Source organism: Leishmania martiniquensis, chromosome 12, assembly GCF_017916325.1.
Source record: "Leishmania martiniquensis isolate LSCM1 chromosome 12, whole genome shotgun sequence".
Taxonomy (NCBI): Eukaryota; Euglenozoa; class Kinetoplastea; order Trypanosomatida; family Trypanosomatidae; genus Leishmania; species Leishmania martiniquensis.
Window position 1 is genome coordinate 362,034 of NC_090147.1, and position 15,954 is coordinate 377,987.

At 63.5% G+C, this 15,954-nt stretch overlaps 3 protein-coding genes across 3 annotated transcripts; all 3 read left to right on the forward strand.

Moving 5' to 3' along the window:
* Nucleotides 1-318: 318 nt before the first annotated feature.
* LSCM1_07887 (uncharacterized protein) lies at nt 319-5,211 on the forward strand (the record flags this gene model as incomplete). The annotated part of the gene is made up of 1 exon (XM_067325238.1): nt 319-5,211. The coding sequence occupies one exon, from the start codon at nt 319-321 to the stop codon at nt 5,209-5,211; it is 4,893 nt and encodes a 1,630-aa protein (XP_067180451.1).
* A 605-nt stretch (nt 5,212-5,816) lies between these two features.
* Nucleotides 5,817-7,805, forward strand: LSCM1_07888 (uncharacterized protein; the record flags this gene model as incomplete). The annotated part of the gene is made up of 1 exon (XM_067325239.1): nt 5,817-7,805. One exon carries the CDS (start codon nt 5,817-5,819, stop codon nt 7,803-7,805), a length of 1,989 nt encoding a protein of 662 aa, XP_067180452.1.
* Nucleotides 7,806-10,435: 2,630 nt separating this feature from the next.
* On the forward strand, nt 10,436-14,413 carry LSCM1_07889 (uncharacterized protein; the record flags this gene model as incomplete). The annotated part of the gene is made up of 1 exon (XM_067325240.1): nt 10,436-14,413. One exon carries the CDS (start codon nt 10,436-10,438, stop codon nt 14,411-14,413), a length of 3,978 nt encoding a protein of 1,325 aa, XP_067180453.1.
* Nucleotides 14,414-15,954: the final 1,541 nt, after the last annotated feature.

Here is a 15,954-nt window from a genome sequence, read left to right on the forward strand (position 1 = left end):
GCAGACTCGACGGGGTGGCCATACGCATACGTGTTAGATTAAATTGCACATAGACGCGAAGGGGGAAGAGAACGCCGTCTCGCCGAGCTGCCGCTGAGAAGCGCATGAACGCACCATCACGCCATCACTCTGGCGCCCTACATTAGACGCCTTCAGGCAGCGATCGTGTCTCCCCCTCTCTGTCGTCTGTTGTGCGTCTCTCCGAGGACGCACATTTTCGAGGAGCCGCGAGCGGAAAGGCTCGGCGGACGAGGCAGCGCGTGCGGACAAGCTGGCCGCAATCACCCGCCTTTTCCCTTTACGGGGCTCAATGCATTTATGCACGCTGGCAGCTCCACCAACGCGCCAGATGCAACGGCGCTTCGTCCATCGCTCCCTCCGCCACGGGGGACCGCACCTGTGAACTCCGGCGTTGCTGCCGTGTCGCCCTCCGGCACGCCTCAGTTGTCGTGCGCTGAGAACAGCAAGCGCAGCATCCTTGCAACTCTGTGGATTGATACGGAACGCTACACATATGAGGCGCTCTGCACGGCTGGCGCGGCCGCCATCAATGTGCACCACGTGCCGCACGACGACGACGGCGAACAGAAATTTGAGGAGGAGCATCACGACGCCCTTCGCTCCGACGGCGTTTGCGCCAGTGATCTGCGAGAGAGGCGCTGCCCGCTGGCCGACATGACAACGACGAGTGGTGACCCGGCAACTCGCCCTTCATCTCAGCCTCCGCTTCGCCTAGTTCCACTGGAGAGCATGCTGGCTGCACGCAGGTGCCCGTCCTCTGCTGTGGGGGCATCACCCGCTAGCGCAGCCGTCGACGACAGCGGAGTGCACACGCGCTGCGAGGAGGACGAGCATCAAGTCAAGGTGATGGGCCGTACATTAACGGATGACTCCTCCGGCCGAGGCATCACCGCTGCGTCGTCGGTTGCCGCACAGTCGACTTCCTCCGACCGCTTTTCAGCGCCCCGGCGTGGTGCGGATGTGCGCTTGGACATTCTGGAAGAGGTCGAGCTGTGCAATGTGGTCCCCATACTGCCTCGCACCTTTGCTGTCGAGCAGCTGGTGCAACAGCTCGTGCCATGTACCTCCGTCTTTGCACCCCAAGCAACACCGCCGTCAACTCGCGAGCGAGCGTTGCCTACTGACCTCGCTAGTGATGGCGCTGACCCGCTTGTATCGGGTGCGACCACACAGCTTCTCCGTGCCGATGCTCTTCACATGCCCTCCACTGCCGGATACCTTGCACAGTTGCGCAAGGTATCCGACCACCATCTTGCTCTTCTGCGAGCGACAGACAGCCCGCCGGTGACGACGGGTGACCTGACGGCCGCTTCGGAGAGGAACGCCGAACCTTTCATCGAACAGAGTGTATTTCATGCGGGTGCGGTGCCCCCCTCTGTCCCGGTGTACATGCATGCGACGTCGCTGGCGGCGTGCGGAGGCAGCGACAATGCCAGCTCGACAGCGACGCACGCGGGCAAGAGCAGTGACGGTGACCTGGACGAGCGTGACGAGGAGGGGGACGTGGCGGATAGGAGGGGAGAGACGCCGGCCGCGCCCACTGCCGCTGGGGTGTGTCAGGCACTGACCTCGCGCCTGAAGGAGTGGAGTAGCAACGTGAGCCATGTGAGAGTGGACTCGACTCAAGAGGCCGAGGCACAGCAGGGCGCTGTCGAGAACCGTGTAGCGTCTCGGCGCTCAGAGGAATCGCCATCAACTGAGAACGGCAGCTTTCCTACACGACGGGAGCCCAAGAAGCCTGCCGTCTCCATCAGCACCTCGGCGAGTGGAGGCGCGTCTTCTGTGACGGCTGCCGGCGAAGCTTCTCCGCACCGCGCGCTTCGTGCCGGTGGGAGAGAGCCGGGGCACGAGCAAGCGGCTCGAGTGCCATGCGACTCAACATCGCTTTCATCGCTAATGTCGGATGAGCTGGAGGATGCGTGTCGCCGCGGCGGTGGCGACGAAACAGTCGCGTGCACATCGTTTGCTGCCGCGCAGGCCCGCTACGAGGAGCACCGTCAGCTCCTCCTTCAGAGACACAAAAGTGGTGCTGAGCTCTCCACGAACTGCTGCTCGAGCGGTTCTGTGACCGCGAAGTTGGCTGATGGGGAGGACCACCCAAAGATGTCGGCTGAGCAGCGTTCCACGCCAGGCGCGGCGCTGCTTTCTCCTTCACTGTGCGCAGCGGTGGCGCCCAACTTCCTCGCGGACTTCGAAGCAGCCCCAGAGCTCTGGTCTACCGCCGCCAGAGTCTCTCTCGCCCCATCCCCCACGAGGGCCGGTGCAGCAGGCGGCCTGACGATCTCCGCGATGACTGCCAGAGACTCTGAGGCCAGCGATGCCGACATGCTTCCCTTGAGCGCTACCGTTTCGCAGCAGCAAAGCGGTCAGGAGCTTTCGTTGCCGCTCGCATCGCCGACGGAGCGGGGACTCCGTCAGCAGCCCCTGGACGAGATTCAGCAGCGACAAGGTGGCGCTGTGGTGGAGTGGTCCTCCGGCGCTGTCAGCTACACCGCCGACACGCTAGGGCTGTACGAGGAGCAGCGGGCGCGCTCGCAGCGGCTTTACCATCTCCCACCACCACCCCCTCCCTCTCCCTATTTTCCTGCCCCAGCGGCAGTAGCGCAGCCCGTCGACGTCGCTCGCGCTGGTAGCAGCGTCAGCAGCGCCGCAACCACGGAAGACCGATCGAGCCTGCGAGGTGCTGCGCTCGGTCAGCTGCAGCGGCTCAGTCGCCTTCGCAGGGCTGCATGCGCCCTGTCGCACGCTGCCATTTGTGGGAGGGCCCGGGTAGTGTTCGAGAGTGCTCTATCCGTCCACCTATGCCGCTGCTATCGTTGTCTTCCCCTTCTTGTGCAGTTCGCACAGGTGCCGTCACTGGCGTCGCCCGTGCTACGCCGCTACCTCGACGTGCTTCATCAAACGGCTCTCCCGGGACTCCCCGCCGACCAGCAGCGAGTGCCACCTTCTAGGGCCAAGGCGCTACCAGCGAAGGGGGCTCCTGGGGTGGCGGCGGCGGCTGTCGGCGCTCGTGCATCGAGGGATCGGCGCCGCTGTTGCGGGAGCGACAATAGGAACGGTCGCCGCTCCCGCGTAGAGGCGGAGGTCGCTGTGGCGACCACAAACGGCTCTGAACAGAGCAGAAAAAGGCGCGAGGGAAGCACTGTGGTGGTGCCGACCAGACCTCATTCGCCTCAGGCAGGCAGCAGCGCACAACGACTTCGTGGCCCAGCCGATCCGCTGGAGGTCTTCCCAGCGCTGCAGCAGTGGCTGCGGCGCAGAGGGGAAGAGGACAGTCCCACGAAAGGACTACCGCCGAATGGGAAGCGGAACATGACCGAGCCAGATAACGGCGACGGCACACAAACGCAAGGCGGACCCGCCCCGCAGTCGGTAGCCCAGGCAAACATATCGCAGCTGCATCAGGGGGCAGCCACTTCGTCCTGTGCACCTGACCAGGCGCTTCCTCGAGCTCTCGACGTTCATTCTCCTCCAACTGCATCCGCCGGAATGGTGAGCGCCGGCATGGGATCTCTCGACTGGGTTGATGACGCAGTGCTGGACGAGGTTGCTGTGGTGGGTGTTGTGCCGCGTGGGCATCCGCACCAGCTTCAGCTCGTTGCACCATCTCACGCCTTCTGCCTGATCCTCGTTCAGCGGCTGGAGGAGGTTGCCGAGGCAGCTGTACAGATTCTGGGGTTCATGACGCCTCCGCATCCAGCCGCACCTTTACCTACACTTGCTGGTGTGAGCCGGGCGCCAGAGGCGGGAGCGGCAGCGCTCGGTAAATCCTTTAACGGGAGCACGCCTGACTGGCGAACCTGGCTCGAGGCGCAGTACTTCGCCGCTATGTGGACAACACTGCAGCGACGCTTGACTCCAGCGGAATGGCAAGCAGTGCTGCAGAAGGCGCGTGACTCTCCCTTTCTTGCGAGGTGGGCCACAGCGGCGGCGGCGGAGGTGGTGGGGTCCGGTAGTGAGGACGCCGTCTTTGGTGACCCAACCCCGTGCGTCGGGATCGCCAGTTGTGCAGTGAAGTCAAGTGAGAAGAGCGCGGCAGCGTTGCCTGCCGCAGGGGATCGCAAGGTTGGGGCGGCCGTGCACGAGGCCCTGACTGGCATGCGGGCAAGTGTGCGTTCCGCTGCTGAATCGCACACGCTTGCGTGCCTCAGCACCGCCGAGGACGTTGTTGCTCGTGTTGTCCTCACAGCGCTGGTGCCGATTTTGCATCGGCGCATCACCGTCATGTATGAGTTGCTGCGGCATTTCGCCTCCAAGTCACTTTACGTGTCGCACCGCCTGCAGTGCGATGCGTATCAGCACTGGTACAGCGTAACCCCATCCCCTGCGGCTGTGCTGCGGCTGCTGCAGCGCAGTCAACGCTTCAGCGGAGCCTTGGCGCGGTGCTTCCCGCAGTATCGCCTTTCTCCTGTCATGCTGTCTTCGTTGCCGACACTGGACGGTGGCAGCGGCGGGGAGCCGGCGGCACGCGCTGCAGTCGCCTCTGCAGAGTCCTTCCCTTCGCGCCCGCTGAACGGCATAGCGGATGCGGCTGGCGCCGCCACAGATGCTGCCAATGCCACGGCTGCAGAGTCGGGCGTGGTGGCGCGGTCGCTCTCGAAAGGGGAGGTGTGCCCTGTTCCAATCCGCGATTTCCCGGTCACCCGACGAGCCGCCTCTCCGGCGTGTGTGACAGCGTCGGCGGAGTCAGGGGCCTTCGAGAGTCCTCCGTCGCCGCCCTCGGCATCTTCACCGACGACCGCCGCGACACCAATAGCCGCTACATCTGCGTGGATGTCGCTTCTCCCGTCTTCCAGCGACGAGGCGCCTCTGCACGCGCGGTCACAGCAGCAGCAGCCGGCGATGACGTACGTGCCGGAGGCGGCGCTGCTTGATCCTCGCTATCTCCAGCGCTTTGCCTGGTGGATGCATCGCACTCATCACGGCTCTGGAACGAATGGTGGCGGCGCCGCTATCGGCATCAGCGGCAGTGGAACCGGCGGGATCGGTGCTGGAGCACCGCAACTCTCTCGGGGGACCAGCACGGTACTGAACATACCGGGCGACTATCTCCGAGTACTGCCTATGCAGGAGCAAGACGCATCTATTCGTACGGTGCTGCGCAGCATGGCGCAGAAGGGGCGAACGATGGACCTGTGGGAGATGAGCCAGCACATTAACAGCCACCACGCCTCGTACGTGTATCACTGACCGGGATGCAGCGCTGCTGCCGCGGTGCACTATGTGCCTGCGTGAAGCAGGGCGATGGTGGTGATGGTGAGGTACTCCCGACTGCGCTTCTAATTTTTGCCGGAGGTTGTTTCGGTGGCTGCGTGTACGCGTGGTACCCCGCATCCACCCCCTCCTCTGTCTCTTTATGAGTGAAAGAAGAAAGGCATGAACTTCTCAACGATGCACACATAAATTTATGCAAACACGCACCGGCTGAATCGACTTGGACGCGCGCGCTTAGCCGCTACCGCCGCCGTTGCCAACGCGTGCGGCGCGCTATGCCGCCCATTTATACGGCATCGCATGTGCACGCGCGGCGTCTCTGTTCTCATCCGCTCCCATTCCGTCCTCTCTTCCCCTTCTCTCTCCACGCTGCAGCGTCGCTGTTCCCGCGTCGTATCTCACGGAGCGCCTGCGCGCATCGAATGGTGTGTGTGTGTGTGTGTGGTCGGGACTGTGCGGTGCTGTGCGGTGCGTATCACGATCGTACGCGAACCGGAAAATATCCTTCCAGGCTCCTCCTCCTCCTCCCCCTTCAAAAAAAAGGAGCACGCCGCTTTGCACCTGCCGAGGTGAGCCACTGCATGACGGATCGCTGCTACCGCTCGCTCGGCCTGCATCGCGGCGCCGTCGAGGAGGATATCAAACGAGCGTACCGCACGAAGGCGCTGCTGCTTCACCCGGACAGGAACCCGTGTGGTGGGGAGGCCTTTAAGGCGCTGCACGACGACTACGAAAAGGCGCTCGCGGACGCGAGGCGCCGAGGCGCCTACAAGAGCGGGCTGCCGACATTTTCGTCGTCCCCGCCTTCCGATGCGTCGCTGCCACGGGACTCGGCGGCACCGGCGGCAGGCGCCGCCTATTGGTTTGCGCGAGCAGCCGGCGCTGCACACCCGCCCCCCTCCCCCTCTCCTCCCCTCTTCACGGAGAAGGAGCTGTTCGGTGATTCGATACCCGGCGGCTGGCGCGACGCCTGTGCGCCACGTGGTGCACTGGGGCGGGGAGGCCACAAATCAGGCTGCAGGAGCAGCACCAAGGGCCGCACAGGGGAGGCGGGTGGCAGGAGCAGCACCAGCACTAGAGAGGCTGCTGCGGCCGACACACGGTGGCGCCGTGCACATGGGGCACGTGTGCCCGTCAGCGCTTACGAGGACAACAGCTCGTTGCCGCACCCGCAGCCCCCGCCTTCCTTCGCTTCGCTTGCACGGGACGGCGCACAGTTTCGTGCGTCTGCCGCGGCGGCAGGTGCCTCTTCGGCGACGAAGGCTCAGTGGGACAGATTCCTCTCACGGGAGCGTCCGTGGCAGTTGCCTCCCGCCGGGGTATCGGAGGCCGATGCCCCAGGTGAGCTCAGTGGCTCTGAAAAATGCGCTACAGCGCAGGGCTGCGATGGTCGCGCGGCTGAGAACCGCAAGTCGGCCCGTGGGAGTGAGTCAGCGGAGTCCGCTGCGGATCGCGTGTATCGCGAGGCCGTGTTTCTGTACCGCCGTATGACGAAGGGTGCGGCAAAGGGGGAGGAGACGGCCGCGGAACGCATGCGGGCCTACGGAGACAGCCCGGCCACCTCATCTGCCACGCGAGGTGGCTGCCACCAGCGGGGCGAGCGCCTCGAGCACGGCGCGATAGCTCGCAACAGCAGCAGCGTGAAGGGGAAAGACGTCGAGGCGGAGCTCAAGGGAACAGAGCAGCAGCGCCCGAGTCTCCGCAAGGAGGCGACGCAGTCGCGCAAGGTCGGCGACGACGGAGAGGCCTCGGCTAACTTGGATAAGGGCAGCTTTGCCGACGACGCTTGCGCCAAGTCGGGTCGATCAGCGGGAGCCCAGCCAACGGTATCCTCGAGTGGCGAACCTCGTGCAAGCAACGCGCTGCCGGCGCATTACCACTCAGCTCCGTCCTGCTACAGCGATGAGCGGGTGAAGAGGGACGTTGTCCAACAGAGCGCGATGTTAGATGAGCGCCGCCTCATGCAGTCGGCGTATCTCCGATACCGCTACACCCCCAGCCCCGCCGACTTGGCTGAGATGAGTGACATGGATGTATTCCTCTTGGCGTCTCTCGCCGAGGAAACCTATCACCAGATGCGAGCAACGCTGGCAGCACGCCTTAGCGCGGGGCCGTGCAGCTGCTGTGCCTCCGCTCCGCGAGCGCGCCAGCACTTGTACTTCAGCTGCGCCCACCCCAGCGTCTGTGCGGGCTGCTATGCGTTGGGTGTATTGAAATGCCCTCTCTGCGGGGCTGCACGAGCGACTCAACCGCGTCTGGCACCATTCTCTGCCGCCGCGTCGTCGTCTGCGACAGAGCGCGGTGGCTCCACCCGCGCTTCTAGCGCCTCTACACCGATACGCGCTTCGCTGGGGCCCTTTTCGACCTCATCGCCGGCGAGGATGCCGAGGCCGGCACACGCGCCCTGTCCGCGCGCTGCTGAGGAGGCCGAGGTGAGACCGGCAGATGTTCTCCAGGGCACCGAGACCACACACAGCGCCACAAGAGGCGCTGCGTCTGCCGCGTCCTCTCGCTCTGTCGCGAGTTCATCGCACACCTTTTCGGCTCAAACCTTCGCACAAGAGGAGTGAGACGTCGCCTGCATCTTCCGCACCTCGCCTCGCCACGAATGCGCGTCCATATGCCTGCACAGGGTGAGAGGGCAGTAGGGTGTGACGTGAGCGACGATGGTGGCGCGGAGGGGGGAGGGCCACGAGTGAGCGCCACGTTGATTGTGAGGTAGTGGACTCCGATGACCGCCGAATGCACGCGGAGGACGAGGAGGACAACAGAGGGCGGCATGGAAGCAATATCGACCTTGGCACGGGCTCTGCGCCGCAGAGCATGCCCCGCGTGGCCCTACACAGGGTGAACATCGACTCATCCGCAGGGAGATGACAGCGCGCGGAGTCGCGGAAAGCGCCCGCGCACACAGAAGGGGACGAGGGCGGCGCCGATGTATAGAAGTGCCCTTTGTTTCGCCCCGCCCTCCCCTCCCCTCCCTTCCTCTATACATCTCATTTCCTATTCATTCATTTTTGTAAACTTTTCTGTATGGCGGCACCACATCCCATTTTGTCTGCGGGCGGTCTCATCGCTCGCGAGCTCGTGCTTGTCTCCGGGGCGTCTCTGCGCACCCGCGCGCGAGCTCTGACGCATCGCATGCGTCGTAGCCGCGATGGTGTCCTTATCTTTGATCTCTTGGAAGGTCGCTCTTGTCCCTCTCTCCTGTGGCTGTTGCTCCTGCGCTGGCGACCTTTCTGCTTAGCCAGTCCGTGCGCGCCGTACTTCTAGACGAGCGAAACAGCGGAGTGTGATGAGGCGAAGCAGACGGCACACACGCACACGCACTCACAAAGGCACGCAAGCATATACACAGGCGTACAGGCAGACACCCATGACGAGAGAGGTAGCGGAGTGATCACTCCGTTGGCGCATGACCGCGGACTACGCTGAAGTGAACAAGAAATGTATGAGGCACACAAGGTAGGATAGGGCGCTGGGTGCGTCGTGGGGACTGCATACGCTGCTTAGCCCTGCCGAGATGGCACATCCCTCTCCCATATGGAATACCCGTTGAGGGTATCATGGCCGCTACCTGTAGGGCGACTGCACACGCAGAGCGAAAAAAAAGCGTATCAAAGCAAATCTTCTATCTGCGACGCGTGGTGACCGATGTGTCACGCTCTCTCTCTCTTACCCTCTCCCCCGACTGATGCGCTGCAGTGTGCGGCCTCTTTCTGTCGACATCCCCACCCACCTCCACCTCTGCTTTACTTCCGCTCTTCAATTTTTTACTTCCTCTCACTCCCTCGGTGCTCTTCGCCGCCGCTGTGGCGAACGCGCCCAACTCCTTACTCTGTGCACACCCTCTCGCTCACACGGAGCTGTGCACCTCACCACGTGAAACCAACGTTAACCACAAGCAGCCGTGAAGCCGTTCGAGTGCTCCTCGCAAGACTTTTCTGCACACATTCCGTTTTCTCCCGCGCTTGCCGCTCTCTCTCGCTCTCTTTTTGCCTACTCGCACTTTCGCATCGCTCTGTGGCTACCAGACCCCGGCTCGCCACAACGTGGCGTGACCCCTCCCCCCGACCTCATCCGAATTGGCAGGTTGCCATCACTGGTCTCTGTGGCTTCCTGTGCGCGTGAGCTCTCGTCATCACGTCTTCAGTGTTTTTTTTCCTTCGCTCCCCCTCTCTCTCTGTTCTTCGACACAGTTCGCCGCTGCAACAGCGCCTCTTTTTTTTTTTCCCACTCTCCCCTCAGCATCTCAGCGCCCTTCTCTCCCGGGCGCCTCGCTGCCCCTTTCCTCTGTGCTGTTCGGGGCCATTTTCGGCTCGTCTCCGCCGGTCTCTCTTGCGCATACGCCGAGCCCCCGCGAAGCGGTCACGACGAAGAGCGTCGTATTGTTCGACGCGGGCGTCGATCACCACCACGGCAGACCTCCTGCCTCCTCGCCAACCGTGTCGGTGTGAGGCAAGGCGCGGAGGGGCCACTGCAACAGCTCTTCGGTGACAGGGTAGCTAGCTTGGGGAGCGCGCGCGCACAAGCAGAATCGACTTCGACATCCGGTGGAGGCGGCGTAGATCTCTTCCCCCTCCTCCCCCTGGGCAAAAAAATTTCCCATTCAACTTTTTGTTCGCCGTCCCGCTCTCCGCATCCTCTTTCCCTTTCTTCGCTCTCCTTTGCTGTCGTGACAGATCTCCGGCGTGCCTGCCGCGGCCTGTTGTTGTCTCTCTCCCTCTCTTCCCCTTTTCGTTCCACATCGTTCTCTCCTCCCCTCCCCTTCTTGTGCGTGTCGCAGCCTTCGTCGTCTGCCCTCGCCTGCGCTCTCTTCTCGCCCCCATTTTTCCCTTCGCCCACACTCGGGAGGGGCTGCGAAGGGATTGCCCACGACATCCAGAAGGCAGACAAAGTGACCCCCCACACACAGGCAGGCAGAGGAGGGCCGGAGGGAGACGTCAACAGCTCCCGATTGCTCCGCTGTTTTTTTTTTTCTTCCCCCCTTTACGTTTCGCGGAGCTCCCCCTTCAATCTCCTCTGTGGTCGGCGCTGACTTGCTGCTCGCTCCTCTTCTCTCCCCCTTCACCTTTCTGAGTTCGTGCCCGGCGGGCGCCTCCCTCCCAACATTTCTGCCTCCTACACCCATACTGCCTGTTTCGACGTCTCTGCACACATCTCCTCCCCTCCCCCTCCCTCACCACCACCACCTGCCAAGATGACGTCGTCTGCTCCGTTCACAATGGCGATCGAGTTCGCGCCGGATGAGAGTTGCGTCTCTTTCACCGGCTCTGTCACGATCACTAAAACAACGCTGACCGTGTTCCACGCAAGCGGCAGCACCGTCGCGTTCATGCGCGATCCCGCAGCAAATGGGCGCGCTCTCTTCGTTGGTGTGTGCAGCATACCGCTGATCCAATTCTATCGCCACAAGAACGTCATCACCCTTATGCGCGGCTCCAGCTTATTGTTCGATAACGCCGCCCCCTCGATGGGGCTCGACCTCGGTGCTGACGGCGACATCCACGCGAACACCGCCATCCGCGACAGCAACCGCTCCAGCCGTGACGACCCAACCACGTGGGAGACGCTGGCGCTGCACTGCGCCTCGCTAGATCACTGCGACCGCCTTGTCGAGGTACTACTCACTCGAAACGCGGCGGAGGCGTTCGTGCCGCCGTTTCCAATGCGCTCGGAAGCTCACAGCTCGCGCAATACGTCCACCCCGACGAGTGTGAACACTTACCACCGCCACAACGATCAGAGCGAGCGCGCCAGCAGTCGCCACAGCTCGCCGACCTTGGACAACCGGCACCTGACGCCTACCCGTATCAGCCAGCGTCCGGATCGGAATGACAGCATACAGCGCGCCAGCATTCACCGCATCGCTTCGCAGACGGAGATGTCGACCTCGCGCAGCTTCCGCCTGCCGAGCCGCCGAGAAAATGATGACGCAGTAACGCAGTCGTCGGTGCGCAGCAGTGAGCTCACGTCGCGTAGCTCGCGCTTGCATTCTCGTCGCGAGAACGATGACCCGGTGATCACGACGACGCCATCGCAGTCGATCCGCTCTGTGCGGCAGCGCGTGGCTCCCGGCCGCTCCACTACCTACTCCACGCCGAGTATACCCAGCTCCGAGAAATCGCTGATGCCGGAGCGCCGCCACCACAGCTCCACAATGAGACGCGATTCACCGGCATCGACTTCGTCGCACAGTAGCGTGCGCATGTCAGCACACCGACGCCTGGCGGGCCCGGCAGAGCGCGAGTTCGCCACGGCAGAGGAGGCCCGCTCTCATCACCGCTCGCACCGGCGCGACGGTCACTCCTGCTCCTCGAGGCAGTCTCGGTCACCGCGCCGAAACGGTGCCGCCGCTACCGCAGACGAAGGCCGCCATAAGCACCGCCGCGGTACCCCACGTAGCGCGCGTGACACTACCAGCGCAACTTCAAGCCCCGCCCCCGGCTCAGCGCGGCGCCGGCATGTCTCACCCCACGCCAGTGCGGCGGACTACAGCGCCAGTATCAACCCACACAGCGCTGTGCCGTCCGCGAAAAGGTCGGAGCAGGACGCCTTCCTGCGCAGCATTCAGCGGCTGCAGCACCACCGCCTGCACCTTATGCAGCACCTTCACAAGGAGGTCGTGCATCAAGCGTACTTGGCGGAGGAGGCGAGGGTAAAGGCAGCGATGGCGTCTGCCAAGGCGAGCCGGCCGCGCGAACGCACCAACTCGCCAGCCGGCGCACGACCGTCGGTGATCGCCGCGGAGGCGGCGCGCCTCCGCGAGATCGAGGCTCGATTAGAGCAAGTTGAGGCCCTCCACCGGGAGGCGGAGCGCGAGCGCGAGGAGGCGGCGCGGCTGCGTCGTGAGTACGAGTGGAGGAACGAAGAGCTGAGTGCACGCATGGGCGCCACCACTGCGGCTGCCCTCCCAGGCCTGCTGAGCGGCACCGGCCAGGTCTCGGAGCGGAACTCGTCCGTGATGACTCCTCGGTGTAGCAGTGTGCACCCCACGAGCGAGCAGCTGATGTTGCTGCCTCACCAGAATGGCGGTGGCAGCACCTACCCCTTGGCGGCTCACCACGGCTGCCACATGCCCCTCGAGTGGGTGCTGGCATCCGATCCGGCCGCGGCCCCGCGCCCGGATGACGTGGACCTCAGCGTCGCCATCATAGACCGCTACGTCTTTGGCGAGGAGTGGAGTCGCATCTTCCCTGCCCACGAAGCGGAAGCCCGTTTCAACGCTCAGATCGACGTCTGCCTGGCAATGAAGCTACCACGCCGCCTCGTGACCATCACCCACATCGCAGTTGACCGCCCCGGCTTGCGTTTGACGGCAGAGATTCACTACGACCGTGCGAAGATGGAGCGCGATGGGGTGGAGCGGCGCATGAGCGGTTGCCCGTTCCGCTTCCTCCAGCGCTTGTACGACATGCGCGACTTGTACGACTCCGCTCACAACAGCGCCGCCGCGCTCGCCGGCAGCAGCAGAGCGCCGATTCTCATGAGACTAAGCTCCGCCAGTGGCCGTCGCCCCTCCACAGCGACATCGCGCCAGGCGTCTCGCACACTGTCGGCGCAGCGCCGCCGCTCAGGTTGTGGCGTGCCGTATAGTAACAGCGACGTCAGTGAGATCGCTGGCGACTTCGGCGACGACTACAGCGCTGACGCCCACCTCGAGTACTACTGCTACCGCGTTGAGGACCGCGTCTCCTCTGCGGAAGAGCGCATGGCGGAGCGGCGCAAGCGCATGGCCGCGGAGTTGCGCCGCCAGAACGCAGGAAACGTAGCCCAGATGGAGGAGGAGGAGGGGTATCACCGCGATTTCATTCAGCTCTCTGAGGCGAAGGACCGGCAAGCGATTGGTCGGGAGGCCCGCTCGAACGTCAAGGCGACGCTGACGACTTCCATGGCGCACCTCGACGAGGAGGAGCGCGTGGAGCGGGCTGCGATGGAGGTTGGCGCGGCTCGCCAGCTGCACGTACTTATGGGCGTCCACCGCCGAAAGCTCGCACTTTTCGGCTTGCAAGTCAGCGAGGCAGAGCGGCGGAGGCAGATTGCCGCACAGCAGGCGCAGGCCCGGCGCGACCTTAATGACGCCATGAACCCGGCGTGCGCCGTGCAGCGGAAACAGGCAGAACGCCGGGCGCGCGAGGCGGAGGTACTTGCAGGTTGCGGCGCCGCGCACGCGAGCCAGCAGGAGCTAGAGATTGCCGTGGCGGACCTGGAGGCGGACGAGGTGAAAGCGCGTGCGATTATCCGCTCGCAAGCGATGGAGGCGCTACTCGATCTGCTCTTCCACTCGCCGGCACCGAGATCCAAGGATGGCCGCCGTGCCCCGTCGCACGCGTCGTCCACGCTGAAGGCGCTGCTGGGTGACATGTGGGCCGAGGAAGTGGCCCAGCGGCATCAGATCGTCGCCGATGAACGCCGCCGTCGCGCTCTGTACCGGCAGGATGACGTCATCAAGCGCGAGGCGGCGGGCCGTGTGACCGTCGAGGAGGCGGAGATGGACGCTCGCGATACTATTGTGGATGACGTGATGGCGCTCAACCGTCATCAGCTGGAGCGCCGGCTGAGCGTTCGCGAGCAGCTCCTTAGTATCCTTAGCGAGGAGCAGTTCTACCGCAAGGCGGTTCTGTCGGACGAGCAGGACGCCTTCGAAGTCGTCGCGGAGCTGTTCTCGGCAAGCCTGAAGGACTTGCTGACCCGCGTGCCGGAGGTCGGCGATGACGACGATGAGGATCTGCGCCGCCGCCGCGTGAGCGCAAAGCGGCAGGCGAAACCGTTTCACTACATGACGTTCACGCCGGATGACATGGACTACCCCCCGAGCGCTGCGCTCGCCATTGAAGGCATCGTCGGCTGCTCGATCAACAAGAACCTCGAGGTGGTCAGCGTGGCCCGGCCGCTCGCGAAGGCGGAGGAGGAGGACCTACAGCTGCAGGCAGGAGACATGATTCTGGACGTGGCGGGCCACTCCCTGCACTCCCTGTCGCACATGCGTGAGGTTCTCTCGAATCGAGTCATGCAGATCCAGGAGGAGGCCTTTGCCGAGTTCCCAGACGTGCCGCAGGAGCAGCTCACCACCAACCCGGCCTTGCAGAAGTACATCGAGGTGCTCTGCGAGCATCACAACTTCCTGGTGCAAGTACTGCGCGGATGTGAGATCTACCAGATCATTGTGCGGTCCTAAAGCGGCGAGAGTGCTGGTGGACTTCGCCTGCTTCCTGCGCAGTGCTCTGCAGCGTAATGCTGTCGCTCGAACAAATTGCGCGTCCTGATGATCAGAGCTGCATGCTGCCAGCCCCCTCGCTCGGCGCGTGCTTTTTCCCGAGAGCGTGTTCGGCAGCTCTGCGTCCGCGTGCGCGTGGGACTCAGTGTGGTCGTGTGCTCTCTCGCCCTCAGACCTTTCCCCCGCCTCTGCGTGCTCTTTGGCTTCTCGTCGCCCCTCCCCCTCCCCCCTCCCTATAGAAACGCCTTCGCCGACGAGCTCGCGCCGCTGTCGCCGGCATGCACGTCGAGGTGTGCGCGTGTGCGTTCCACACAAGCGCACGCCATCCCCTCCTCTGCGAAGTGCTGCTGCCTCTGCCAAGGGCGCATCTTACATTGTGTAAATTTCGCTGCCGTTTTTTTGATCTGAAACCTTTTCGGTCGTGAGGGACTCCCCCGCACGGTGCCGTCGACCTCGTTGCTTGTCTGTGTCCAGTCCCCCCTTCTCCCCCCTTTTCCTCCCTCTCTCTCGTGTGTATGTGTGCGTGTGCCCCTCTCTCGTCGCTTCTACGCTTCTCCTCCAATCACTTTGGCTCGCCCTCGGCGCCGCTAGCTCGAGGAGGCCCCTCCCCTCCCCTCCCTCGCCCGCCTCGACACGCACACAAACGATGGGGAGAGTTGGCGCTTCGATAGAGGTCTCGATTTCTTTCTTTACGCATTAGCGACCGCCTCTGCACACTAAGAGAAAGCGCTTTGTATCGCTTTATATAAATGAGGACATCCGTCGAGTGCGGCTCATCGTTGCCACCCCGACCTCCCCTGTAGCAGCTCGCCTTTGCGCCCCTCTCTTCCTCCCTTCACTCTCAAGCGACATCGAGATGGCTGTGCAGACTGTGCGTGTGCGTGTGTGTGTGTGTGTGTCGGGGGTGGGGTGGGGTGGCAAGGGGATGAGATGAGGGGTGCCGGCATGCTGCGGTGCAGCTGCGGATGAGTTTAGCAGCGCAAGCTCCATGATTGACAATGACGATGCACGTAAGCGCACGTAAAAAAATACACGCCCCCCCATCAGGTGCACATGAGCGTGCCGGGGAGTGGCGCCCACCTCCTCTGCTCCTCCCCCTCTTCTCCACCCAACGACGCTCTTTGGTCTATGCACATGCCCCCGACTCTCTGCTCGCTCACGTCCCTCTCACTATCGCCCTACCACCGCCGCCTCTCGATCTCTGCCTCTGATAATCTAATGAACAGAACTCGCTGAGTACTCTTTTGATGTGCGCCCACAGTGTCGTACACGCTTAGCTTCACCTCCGAGTGGAATCTTTCAACCAGGCGTGATGCCGCTGCTCGTGATGCGCCCGTTTCTCTCTGTGCTCTTCTCGACCCTGCACCGCGCACGCTTCACCGTTTCAGCTGTCTGTAAGCGTTTCCTGCGAGGCCCGCCATGACCCGACTAGCGAACAGCGCCTTCCCTCCCGCACCGCATCCTTTCTCCCTTTTCCTTCGATGATTGGCTTGCGCCTCCCC